The following is a 12768-nucleotide window of genomic DNA, read 5'->3' on the forward strand; positions in this document are numbered from 1 at the left end:
TGGCTCAGTTTACTAAAGGCTTAAACTGTTGATGTCACTTCACTATATTACAAATCAGCCATAAGGAGCTAGAGCATGTCACAGATGCTTTTGGTTGGTGAATGTAATTGAAGCTTCAGTCACTTGAATCTGAACAAGCACTTCTCAATGCATACCGCAGTGAATATTCTTCAGCAGTGGCTAAGTAAACTTTTTTTTTTAATTAGCTTTTGAGTGACCTGCAAGGGTCTCATTTTGTTCCAATATTGTACCTGAATTATGAAGGACAGGCCTGGCCTAAGTCAAGCTCAGACTAGATCAGGGGCCCTGCTTATTGTTTGCAATTTCGCAACATTCTCATTTGATTGTTTTGTGGTTGTTCTTTCCTTTGGCACTATTGTAGTCACTGTGTATATTGTTTTCATAGCTCTGCTTGATTTATTCTGCTTCAGATCATATAAATATTTCCATTCTTCTCTGTATTATTCACATTCTTTTATTTTTTAGAGATCTTTATTTATGTTGTGAATTTTTGTTTTTGCTTTTCGTATGCCATGATTGTAACTCCCACTTTTTTGGATTCACCTAATGCAGAGTCAATTTCATTTCAGCCATTTATTTTTGTTCTTTGCTTATCTTTGTTTTGTTTAGCTATGTTTCTTATAAGCAATAGATTACAAGATTTTGTTATCTTATCCAATCTGAAACTATTGTTTTATTGAATTTTTAATCTATTTCCATTTAAAATTATGTGTGTTAGGTAAATATTTAACAACTGGCTTTCTGGGGGACAATGTGCCCAGGACAGAGTTTTAAGTTTAATTTCCATCATTAACTTTTTCTCCATCACTTTCTTATGTCTGGATAATCATCAAAAAAGGAAATCAAGGCCTGATTTATAGCATTTCCTGATTTCCCAGATATAAATGCTTGCACTGGAAATTAACAATCAGTTCCTTCAAGTCAGTCCAAACCAGCTCTGGCATACGTGAATATATATGTATGTATGTTTCCATGAATATGCGCCCCCCAGCACGTCTGGCAATACTATGAAAAATAGCAAATTATTGTTTAAAAATATAGAATAGTCTTGCATAAAACTGTTTCTTAAACTACATATCTTTTTGTATCATTGACTTTGAATAAGAAATGCAATGTCCAAGAAGGCTTTCCTAAAATATCTGTGTACAGTAAACAGTGTGCCTTTTTTTTTTTTCTGTCCGTGATGGCCTGGTCTTAAAAGTTCGATAAACATCATAGCTCCACCGAAGGAAATTCTCTATTTGTTTATGTAATAATCAGGAAGACTTAATGAAAATGCAAAGATAGATCACTATTGGACAGTCATAGATCACAAACACGTAAGTATACTAGCACCTGCATTTCCTAGCTGTTATATTTAAGTCCCTTAGTAAAAAAAAAAAGGAATATGCTCCAGAGGATCACATATCATTTGTAACATACTCCCAGACTCCTTTTCTCTGAAACAGAATGAGCCCAGCAAGTCTTATTATTAATATATTCTAATCTTTTATACTTCACTAATCTGTTTCATCACAATTTTCCTAACCATGTTGTCTACCTCTAAAGAACAAATTGCAAACACTATTCCATCTAACAGCGTATGGTTTTAAAATAGATCTGACCTTTCCCCCTCCTGGATGAGTATAAAGCCTCTTTGTACTTACAGCACAGGATAAAGCTGAAAGGTGTTTTTTTTTCTTTTAAACTTATGTGGTTCTATTAAAATTTTACATATAAACAGAAACAAGAATCAAGTTTGGTTGGCCATGTGAAATTCTTTTCTTCTGCTTCTATGTGCAAAAGGAAGATTTATCTATATTGTTCACGAGAACTGATAAAGAATGGATAGAACACTTCCTTTGGAATTAGGAAGACCTATTTGGCTTCAAGGGCAGCTAAGTGGCAAGTGCAGGGCCTGGAGTCAGGAAGACTCATCTTCCTGAGTTCAAATCTGGCCTCAGACACTTACTAGCTGTGTGACCCTGGGCAAGTCACTTAACTCTGTTTGCCTCAGTTTCCTCATCTGTAAAATGAGCTGGGGAAGGAAATGACAAACCACTCCAGTATCTTTGCCAAGAAAACCCCAAATGGTCTCACAAACTGTCAGACATAACTGGCTGTGTAATCCTAACAAGTGAATTCACCTCTCATTAGTCCCAGGTAACTCTGTCAGACCATTAATTAAATAGTGCATGCCAATCTTCATTAATAGAGGGAGTTTCTTACCAAAAGCATCATATATTGATGAAACAAGAGTCTGGTAAGAAAAATTATAATTGAATTTTTTCTTTTATTATCATCATTAAATTTAATTTAATGGTCTTCATTAGAATGTAGTAGTAAGGTTATATCAGCTTTATAGAACATGTGGTAAATAGTAAGGTTTGATAATTTTTTTCTAGTATCTGTTTATTCTTCCTCAGGAGATAAAGTAGTTTTCTTAAAAGGTGATATTCTTATACAAATAGATTAATAGAACTTTTCCCCAAACATATTCTAATATCTACTTAGAGGCAATGTACCTTGTAACAAATTGAGTCTGTTTTTGTTGAATTCCCAGGAAGTATCCCCTTTGAAGGTAATGACTTCCTACCAGCATTTGATATAATCAGAAATTCCTGATTCTGCCACTGGGCTATAGTCAGTATAAATGACCACTCTGTCAGTTTTTGTTTCTCCAATTCTTCTCCAATTCTTCCATTCAACGTCTAGACCTTAGGTTGGGAGCTAGAAGGAATCTCTGAGGCTAGCCTTCTCATTTTGCTGTTGTTCAGTCATTCAGTAGTATCTGACTCTTTGTGACCCTGTGGACTTACTGTCCATGGGGTTTTCTTGACAAAGATACTGGAATGATTTGTCATTTCCTTCTCCAGTCGATTAAAGCAAACCAAAGTTAAATGATTTGTCCAGGGTCACACAGCTAGTAAGTGACTGAGGCTTCATTTGAACTTACTTCTTCCTGACTCTAGGCCCTGTGCTCAGGCCCATTGAGGCATCTAGCTGTCTCTTCTTCTCCTTTTTTTTATACTTGTGATTGTTCAGTCATATTTCAGTTATGTCTAAATTTTTGTGAACTCATTTGGGGTCTTCTTGGTGGAGATACTAGAGTAGTTTCCCATTTTCTTCTTTAGTTCATTTTACAGATGAGGAAACTGAGGCAAACAGGGTTAAGTGACTTGCCCAAGGTCACGTAGCTATTAAGTGTCTGAGACCAGATTTGAACTCAGGAAGATGAGTCTTCCTGACTACAGGCCCAGCACTCTATCCTGTTCCTTTGCCACCTAGCTGTTCATTTTACAGAAAAGGAAATTTAGATCCAGAGATGTTAAATTACACATGTACCTTCACACAAGTAAAAAGACAACAAAGGAATTTTCAAAGACAGGCCCTCTGACTCCAGTCAGTGCTTTTCTACCCTAATACTATCTGCTTCTTCTAACAAAAGCAGCACTCTTAACTCAATTAACGTGGTAGTATTCTCTAATCTTTCCATTAGCTTGGTGAGCTAGGCTAAACGCCAGCATGGACCTCCTGCCCTCTCTATACACATAAAAAGAACCAACAGGAAGCTTTAACCTCTTATGCCTGAGGGTATGCCTTAGCCCACTTCTGCCTAAATCAATAACTAGCAGAGACTTCTGACAGTCTCAGATAATATAAATAATGTCACTCAGGTTCCAAAGAAATCTAATGGGGGAGGAGAACTATTAGGATGCTTTATAGATTCCTGGGAAAATGGTTACATTCCCTCCAGGAAGTTACGGCAGCATCATGAATCCAGAACAGGGAGGGGCATCAGAGGTTAACCAATCCAATGTCCTCATCTGACAGATGAGGAAACTCTGAGAAGGGAAATTATATGACTTTAGAATGTCACACAGATAATATGTATCAGAAGCAGGATCTGAACCCAGGTCTCCAGATTCAGTGCTCTCAAGGATATGGCTGTCTCTACCCTTTCCATGTGTTGGAGGATGTCAGTTTTTATGTTCACCATATTTTAACTTGCAGATGTGATAAGGACTCCTCTGAAACTAGAGAAAAAAGAGACAATGTCAAAAAATGTGGTAAGTTCAGAGGTTAACAAGAAAAGGAAGAGCCCATATAGGGTAGAAAGAAGGGGAAAATGTCATAGAATACATTTTTTTTTCAGTTTTCCAACTATCTTTAAGTAAGGAGAAAGGATCTAAGCCTTATATATTTTTATGCCTTCTATCAGTATGATCACATTTAAGGTTAATGCTGTAAAAAAAAAAGATAGGTCTGAGTTGTTTGTGCTAATGAAGTCAGAGGACTTGGGTTCAAATCGTTAAGTGTCACACTTACTTTATCTGTGACCATAAATATATTATGCAACTCTCTCAATTTCAGTTTCATCATATGTTCAATAAGGGGATTAAACTAGGTAACTTTCAAGATGCATTCTAGTTCTAAAACTATGATTCCAAGGTCCCATGAAGGCTGAAGTCCCTTCCAGATATAAATCATGTACTTTTGTAAGACCTATAGTAGGTCTGATACTGAATTACTAGAGATGTAGTCAGAGGCATATTGTTACATGTTTAACAACCAAGTCTCCTCCAAACTGAAAAACACCCTTATGTTTAAACTGCACTGTTAATATTTCTTTTTCCTCCATCACTATCTTAGGTGTAGTAGAAAATAACAAAATAAATTTTACTTTTATTTGTAGCATTTGAGGATTTCCAAGGTGTAAATGCTTACACTGAAAATTTAGCAATCAGGAGGCAAACTCCAGTATATCCCTATATAGACTCAGATGATAACCATATCTCTTAACAAAGAACTCAAGGTATTTTTTTTCTTAGGAGGAGAAAAAAAAACAAAACAAAAAGCAAAAAACAAAACGTCACCACCCAAAGACAGAGCAAATTTTGCACCACCAAAGTGTTTGTGAGGGAGAAGAAGTGGTTAAGGAGAATTCCCTGATTGAGCCCTTTGGGCAAAAGAGAACTTCAGAAGGAATCACAATGCTACTGTTATCAGAGTACAGGAAGGTAATATAAATGGCAGCTGTGGGCAACCCCTAAAACTATTTTCAGGGAAACATCACATAATCTGAAATGTTTAGAACTCTAAGTGACTCTGAGGATTTACATTACCCTTTGGAGCATGGGAGTTTTAATGGATGTGTTGAGAAAAAAATAATTACTTATCTGTGGTTTTTTGTTTTGTTTTTATTTTAATATAGTTTTCATATCTAAATTCTAGGCTTAAAATAAGGAGTTTGTCTCAAAACACAAAGAATACCAGGCCTGTTTCTTGATTTTTATGTGAACCAAGATCAGTGAAGAAAATCCCTAAATTCTACCAGGACCCTTCTTTTCACTCAAATGTCTGATAGAAAGGTTACAGACATGTATTTTATATAGAACGTCAATTTGTTGATAGGTAATAACATATAATATATGTTAACATATATAATCTATAATGTTATATGTAATGGCATATAAGCCCCCCCTTTTTTTTTAACATTCTTATACTGATTACCAGGGGAACACAAAGATTTGAGGATTAACTCTTGCAGCTGAGCAGTTTTACCCATAATTCTCAAATGCTTGTGATGTCGAATTTTGCAGTTGGGAAAATCTAGGATGGCATGAGCTGAGATCATTTGTCCAGGTGCTGACCCTGGCCATTACATAGCTCCAACCTTGGACAGCCTAAGCTGGGACTCCATCTTCTCCACCATTCTAGCCATGCTTCTGCCTCTCTCACCTATGTGACCAGACAAGATGGATAGATCCTAATGATCCTGTCTCTGTGTTCTCAGCTAATACCAAATTAAACTTATTAGAAACTCTGGGGAAAGAAATGTTTGGCTTCCAAAGTTACTTAGTGCATTTCACTTTCTCATAGTAATGACTATGAGAATGTCATGGTTATGAGGGGTGGTGATACATTCAAATAAATATATAAAGAGAGTGAGATAGAGAATACTTATATTTAAAATATTTGTCTATTTGTCTCATGTTATTTATAAAGTTTCAACAGCAAGAACTGTGTCTACCCTATGATACAAAAAAAACAAAACAAAACAAAATCCCCAAAACCTCAAATGTTAGTAACGTCATCAGTAGCTTTTTGGTCCATAAATATCAGCTCTTAAAGAATAGCTCTCATTCAGCAAGAGGTAAACAATGGTTGATGAACATAAGCAAAATGAAACCAATGTTCACAATAAACAACTCAAAGATTTAACTTTAAAAACTAGCTGTAGGGGCAAGCAAGATGGCACAGTGGATAGAGCACCGGCCCTGAAGTCAGGAGAACCTCAGTTCAAATCCAGCCTCAGACTAAACACTTGACACTTCCTAGCTGTGTGACCCTGGGCAAGTCACTTAACCCCAAGTACCTAAAAAACAAAAAACAAAACAAAAACTAACCATATACTTCATCTGACAGTACACTAATTTAGATCTAGTAGTGCAGAAAAAAAATTAAGAAAAACATCCTTGCAGAATGTAGGTTTGGCCAAGACATTAGGCAAATGCCACATCTTTTCTGAACATAAAGAAATTGCTTCAGTAATGCATCAAACACCTGTTTATACAAATGTTCCTTCATTAAGAAAAATAAAAGTGAGCTTACCACTTCTTCATGTCTGCATTTTCTCACATTAATTCCATTAATCTGCAATGGAAAAAAAAATTGTCTTGCAGTACACCTTGTAAAGTGAGTTTGCATTTTTCTTTTAAGGGTAAACTGTGCCAAAAAAAAAATATATATATATATATATATACATACATATATACACATATATATACACATATATATACATATATACACATATATACATATATATGTATAAATATATATATATGTATATATATGTGTATATATATGTGTATATATATGTATGTATACGTATACATATATATGTGTGTATATGTGTGTGTGTGTATATATGTATGTATACGTATACATACATATATACACATATATATACACATATATACACATATATACACATATATACATATATATGTATAAATATATATATGTGTATATATGTATATATGTGTATATATATATATATGTATGTATACGTATACATATATATGTGTGTATATGTGTGTGTGTATATATGTATGTATACGTATACATACATATATATATACACATATATATACATATATACACATATATATTTATACATATATATGTATATATGTGTATATATGTATATATATGTGTATATATGTGTATATATGTATGTATACGTATACATATATATGTGTGTATATGTGTGTGTGTATATATATATACATATATATACATATATATATACATATATATATATATATATATATATATATGTACATACTATGTTTACATACCTGAAGAATGGCATCCCCTATAAAGAGCAGTCCAGAAAGTTCCGCTACAAAATAGAGAAAAACAAATTATTCCTGCATTTTTGCTTGAGTGAATTAAAATTTTGACAATAGGATCATATGTACAGTGCTAGAAAACAAAACAAATCAAAATTCAGAGTCCATGTGATCCAATTCTCTTATTTTATAAATGAAGAAACTGAGGGACAGAGATATGGTGGGACTTGCAAGAGGTCACACAGATAGTAAGTGGCAATACCAGGTTTCAAATCTAAGTCCTGTGACTTCAAATCCACTATTCTTTTCACAGCATCACCACAGATGCCAAATATAGTGGAGCCAAAATAAAATAATCTTCATGAAATGGAACTAAAGTTTTCTAACTAAAATATGCATTTAGAAAATGTTTTCCCAAATATGAAATATGAATATAGACATTTATGTGTATTCATATGTGTCCTATTTCAGCTCAACAGAGTATTACAATCCCCTCCACAAAGTCATTAAAATAGAAAATGATACTTTGACAACTCCCTTTGGATGGAGAAATCAAGTTCTCTGCCTCCTTTGTAATTCTTAAGCGATCTTATCTATGCAGATTTCTGACACTCAGGTTTCTTAGACCATTTAATTTCATTGATTTTCAATTTAAGGCAGCAAAATAGTTTCCAAAGTATGTCTAAGTATATAATATCTAAACTTTGTTTTGAAAAATAATCATTAATTAGGTTTAAGCGTTAAGAAGACTAATCTAAGCTTTATGTATTCAAAATCAGCTCCCAAAATGGATTGGGCTTATTCACGTAGTACAGATTTCTCCATCATTGAAATTCTCCAAGCGAAGCCTGGATGACCATATTTTTGAAGACATTCACATCCAGGTATTAGTCAGATTAGATGACCTCTGTGGTACCTTTTGATGTTGAGATTCTGCAAATAACATTCATGTTTGTTTTTTGAATGAGACAAGCTACAGGAAAGCTCTTGGAAATCATTAAGTGCTCCATTATAGTAACTGAAATAGGTGAAAGTTTTATGTAGTGGGAAAAGCCTTGAACTCAAAAGTACTCAAAAGCCATGGCCTTGAGTCTTGCCTCTGCCACTTTGTAGCTGTGTACTTATTTATTAACTAGGGAAAAAAAATCACTTCCCCAATAAGGATCTCAGCTTCCTCATCTATGATATAGGATCTTTGGACAAATTAATTTCTAAAGTCCCTTCTACATCTAACATTAAATGAGCTCTAAAGAGGTGTTTTTCATTGGCTTTTTGTGAAACTATTTTCTCGCCATCAAACTTTTGTGTTGTGTCCTTATATTTCACCTCTTTTCCTCCAAATAAGTTCATTTAAAAATGTAGAAAAAAATAAGATTTGAAAATTAAGAAAAAAAGAAAAGAAAAGAAAAAGAAAACAGGGGCAGCTAGGTGGTGCAGTGGATGAAGCACTGGCCCTGAATTCAAATCTGGCCTCAGACACCTAACTAGTTATGTGACCCTAGGCAAGACCGCAGTTGGGAAGAAAGAAAGAAAGAAAGAAAGAAAGAAAGAAAGAAGAAAGAAAGAAAGAAGAAAGAAAGAAAGAAAGAAAGAAAGAAAGAAAGAAAGAAAGAAAGAAGAAAGAAAGAAAGAAAGAAAGAAAGAAAGAAAAAGAAAGAAAGGAAGGAAGAAAGAAAGAAAGAAAGAAAGAAAGAAAGAAAGAAAGAAAGAAAGAAAGAGAAAGAAAGAAAAAGAGAGAGAAAGAAAGAAAAATCTCCATTGTCAAAGAAGAGACAAAGGCAAGACACAGTGTAGGATTTCTGTATACTCACATGATAATGGGATACCAGGAAACAGAAATAAAAACAAAACAAAAACAAAGTGCAAATACAATGGAAAGAGGACTAGCCCTGGAGTCAGGGCATGTAAATTCAAATCCTGTCTCATGATTACTGCCTCTATGACACTGGAGAAATCACTTAATCTTTCTGCACCCAAGTTTTTTTTATCTGTGAAATGAGTGTCTAGACTAGAGACTGAATGGCCTCTGAAGCCTCCTCCAGTTTTAGATCACAGTGATGTATTAGATAGAGTTTTGCAAATGGAGTTAGGAAGTACTGAGTTTGAATCCTTCCTAAAACTTTTGCTAGCTGTAAAAGAAACCCAGACAAATCACTTAAGCTCTTTCAGCCTCAGTTTCCCCATCTATAGAATATGGATGATAATAACACTAATGAGATAGTGAGGATCAAATGAGATAATATATGCAAAGTGCTTTGAAAAACTTAAATGCCATATATATTGAACCTATTATTACAAAAATATAATTTTCTCCCCAAGTGGTTTGCTGGTTGGCATTTCTTTCTTTACACCATGTCCAGCAGGTCCTTATTTAAATGAATATGTCATCTCAGAAGAATAAAAACCACATGCTATGTACATAGCTCTAGTGAATTTGCAAAAGAAGGGAACAGAGAAGGTCTCTAATATAGGGTGATGCTGGGGAGGGAAAAAATAATTGGTGTTTCCTTGGGTTGACAGAAAAATATGAAAAAGGTACTTGACACTCTGATTATGAAGGAGGAAGCTTGTTCAAGTGGAAAATGGCTTTGTTAAAAACGGGGGAAAAGCAAAGATCTAAGTTAAGTCCAATGATTTGGGGGAATGGAAAAAGAGCTTATATTTATGGCATTATCTATAAATTTTATAACCTCTATTGTTAAAAGAAGATGTGCATATTTAAGTTTGATTCTCATTTTTTCCCCACCATACTATAAGAGCTGCTTAGAAAGCAGTTAGAGTTACTTTATAATGCTATGTCAATACATACCTCTTTGTTCTTTGGAAATTTTTGAAATTACAACTGGAATGTTATGTTCTGCTCCTCCCTGGAAAATAATTAAGAATAATTTAAGTGATTGTTTAGTGGTTAAAAATACATTTGTAGCTAAGAAAATTAGCAATTAGTTCACAAAATCCATTTACCATGTTTTCAGTAAGCAAGTGGGGAATGAAACAACAAAAAATTGTCCTCCATATTTCATGAATAGACATTAATAAAATTACTTTTATGTAATATTGGATAGAGTCAAAATAGCATGTTAAACGGAGACTGTGCATATTTTGATACAGCAATATAAATTATTTTTCCTATAGTTGCCTGTCATTTCCTCTTAATAAATTAATTACTTATGAAGGTACATTAACTAAGTCAATTTACAGATTACTGTATTCAGTTTTGAATGAATTAACATGGATTGTTTTTTAAAAAGTGTTTCATGGTTCATCTGAATTTCATGACTAATTGCTTTAACATTTCAATTTGTGTATATGCACTGTAAAATCATATGAAAATAAAATGAATGCTTTATTATCAAAATAGCAAAAAAGAGATGCTTAACAAATTAAAAGCAAAAAATATCTGAAAGCTAATTTTTAAAAATTAAATTCTCTCACTGTACTTCTACTGGTCAGTTATAATTAGGATGTTGAAAACAAAAGCTGATCAAAACAGATAAAATTGCATAAGAGTAAAAATCAGGGTTATGAAAAACATTTGAAACATTTAATAGAGGAAGGTCAAAGTTAATCATTTACAAAATGAGATTTTTCCTGTCTTCCAGAATTTGAGAGCATGCTAAGTACTATTTTCCTCCAAAATAAAACGCCCTAAAAGCAAATCTTTCCGCTTTAATAGAAGCAATAGGACACACATCTGGCAAGGTGTTCACATCTCACTTTATTAAGCTTTATGCATGAAACTCCCTCTCATAAGCAGGAAAAAATTCCTAAAGGGCTCAGTTTCTTTTAACAAACCCCTTAAGAATTATGTATGGAATGCATTGGAAAGATTTGCCATAAGACCTTTTTCTTTGCAGAAATTCCTTCTTCAGGGTACACAGGTGCTTCACACTTCCATTAACTCAATAACTGAATTGAAATTTAGAGCATTACAAGGATAATTTATGCAATGCTGCCTAAGCATCCTGAAATCACCTCCCCAAAACATCAAGCATATGTTCAGAAGGAAATCTTGATGATGGGTTATTACTCCTTCCTGATATGCTGAAAATGGTATTTTCCAAAATAATCTGAAAGAGATTCATCACTAAAATTCACTTTCCACTCAATTCCAATAATTCATGACACTAAATGCCTGACTTTACTTTGCTGTTATTTCTTACATAAATTAAGGTAGTCATCTACTTACTCATGGGTTGTATTCTAAGTGTCCATTTGTAATTAGAGGTTTTAAATCTTAGAACCCATTTTATCTATGGAAACAATATAATAAAGTGTGATTGCATTCACAAGCCAGACTAGAAGTACAATTTTAATGCTAAATAATACAGCAGTATAGAACTATTCAGATAATTAGTCTGATACTAGGAGCTTACTAGGGTTATTAATAGTACTTTATATTGGGAGTGATGGTCAATACAGTTTCAGATAGATAAAGAGCTGAAGGAGAAGAAAAAAAGGGGAAGATATGGAAACAAGAGAGGAAAAATAAGAATAAAGAAGCTGAAGGGAGAGCGCTTCTTCCTCTTCCTTTGAATATAGGGATAGTACTGGATAAATTTTTAAAATATAGCTAGTTCCTGATTAATGTGAATAATATGAATTGGTCTCATTTGCACTGCGTATTTCCATTGGGCTGGAACCAATTACCATAACTGCATAATTATAACCTTGAATAGTGTGAATTTGAACATATTCAACCACTTCATGGGATTAGTTTTTTCGTACAAATTGCTACTGAGCTATATATTTTTTTCTGATTCCTACCTCTTTTCTTTTTTCAGTTTCTCCTCTATTTCTCAAAGCTCCCACTCCCTATGACAGTAGTGTCTTCATGTCACTCAAAGCATCTCACTGAGAGTATCCTCCTATTCCTGCCTCACCCATCATGGTACTTCATGCCCTAAAATCACCTACTTTCCCTAACCCAACCAGTCCTCATTGTAAGCTGCTAGAGTAGCTGGCCTTGGAATAAGAAGGCAGGGTAAAAACCCCACATTAATCAGCCATTTATTACTTAGTAGCCAAGTGACCCTGTGTGACCAATTTTGCTACTCTGAACCTCAGTTCTCCCATTTCTAAGATAGAAATACTATCTACTTATCTGGGTTATTATGAGAAAAACATTTTTAAAGCACTTTATAAATGTCAGTTATTGCTATCATTCCCTCAGCACAGTTTATATACACTAGCTTCTAGGAGGAAAACTGTTAGATGCAACTAATTTATACTACTCAGTGAATGACTGATCTCACACTGAAGAGACCAACAATTACATCAATGTTAGTAGACATTCTACTCCTATGTTTTTATCACTCTGCTACTGGACAGTAGTTTATAGGGCCACAAACTACTGTGTGTGTATGTGCGTGTGTTTTCTGTTTTATAAGGCAATGTTACCAAAAATCAA

The 12768-nt window shown here is 33.9% G+C and overlaps 1 protein-coding gene across 1 annotated transcript in view; it reads right to left on the bottom strand.

Moving 5' to 3' along the window:
• The window catches only part of SNTG1 (syntrophin gamma 1), a 489887-nt gene that overhangs the window by 442904 nt on the left and 34215 nt on the right, over positions 1 to 12768 (bottom strand). Inside the window, 3 exon segments of the mRNA XM_078151780.1 lie at positions 6616 to 6657; positions 7365 to 7408; positions 10168 to 10225. Of these exon segments, the coding sequence (XP_078007906.1) occupies positions 6616 to 6657; positions 7365 to 7408; positions 10168 to 10225 (144 nt within the window).

The sequence above is a fragment of the Phascolarctos cinereus genome, unplaced genomic scaffold (genome assembly GCF_003287225.1).
Source record: "Phascolarctos cinereus isolate Bilbo 61053 unplaced genomic scaffold, phaCin_HiC Scaffold_4;HRSCAF=312, whole genome shotgun sequence".
In the NCBI taxonomy this organism is placed as follows: Eukaryota; Metazoa; Chordata; class Mammalia; order Diprotodontia; family Phascolarctidae; genus Phascolarctos; species Phascolarctos cinereus.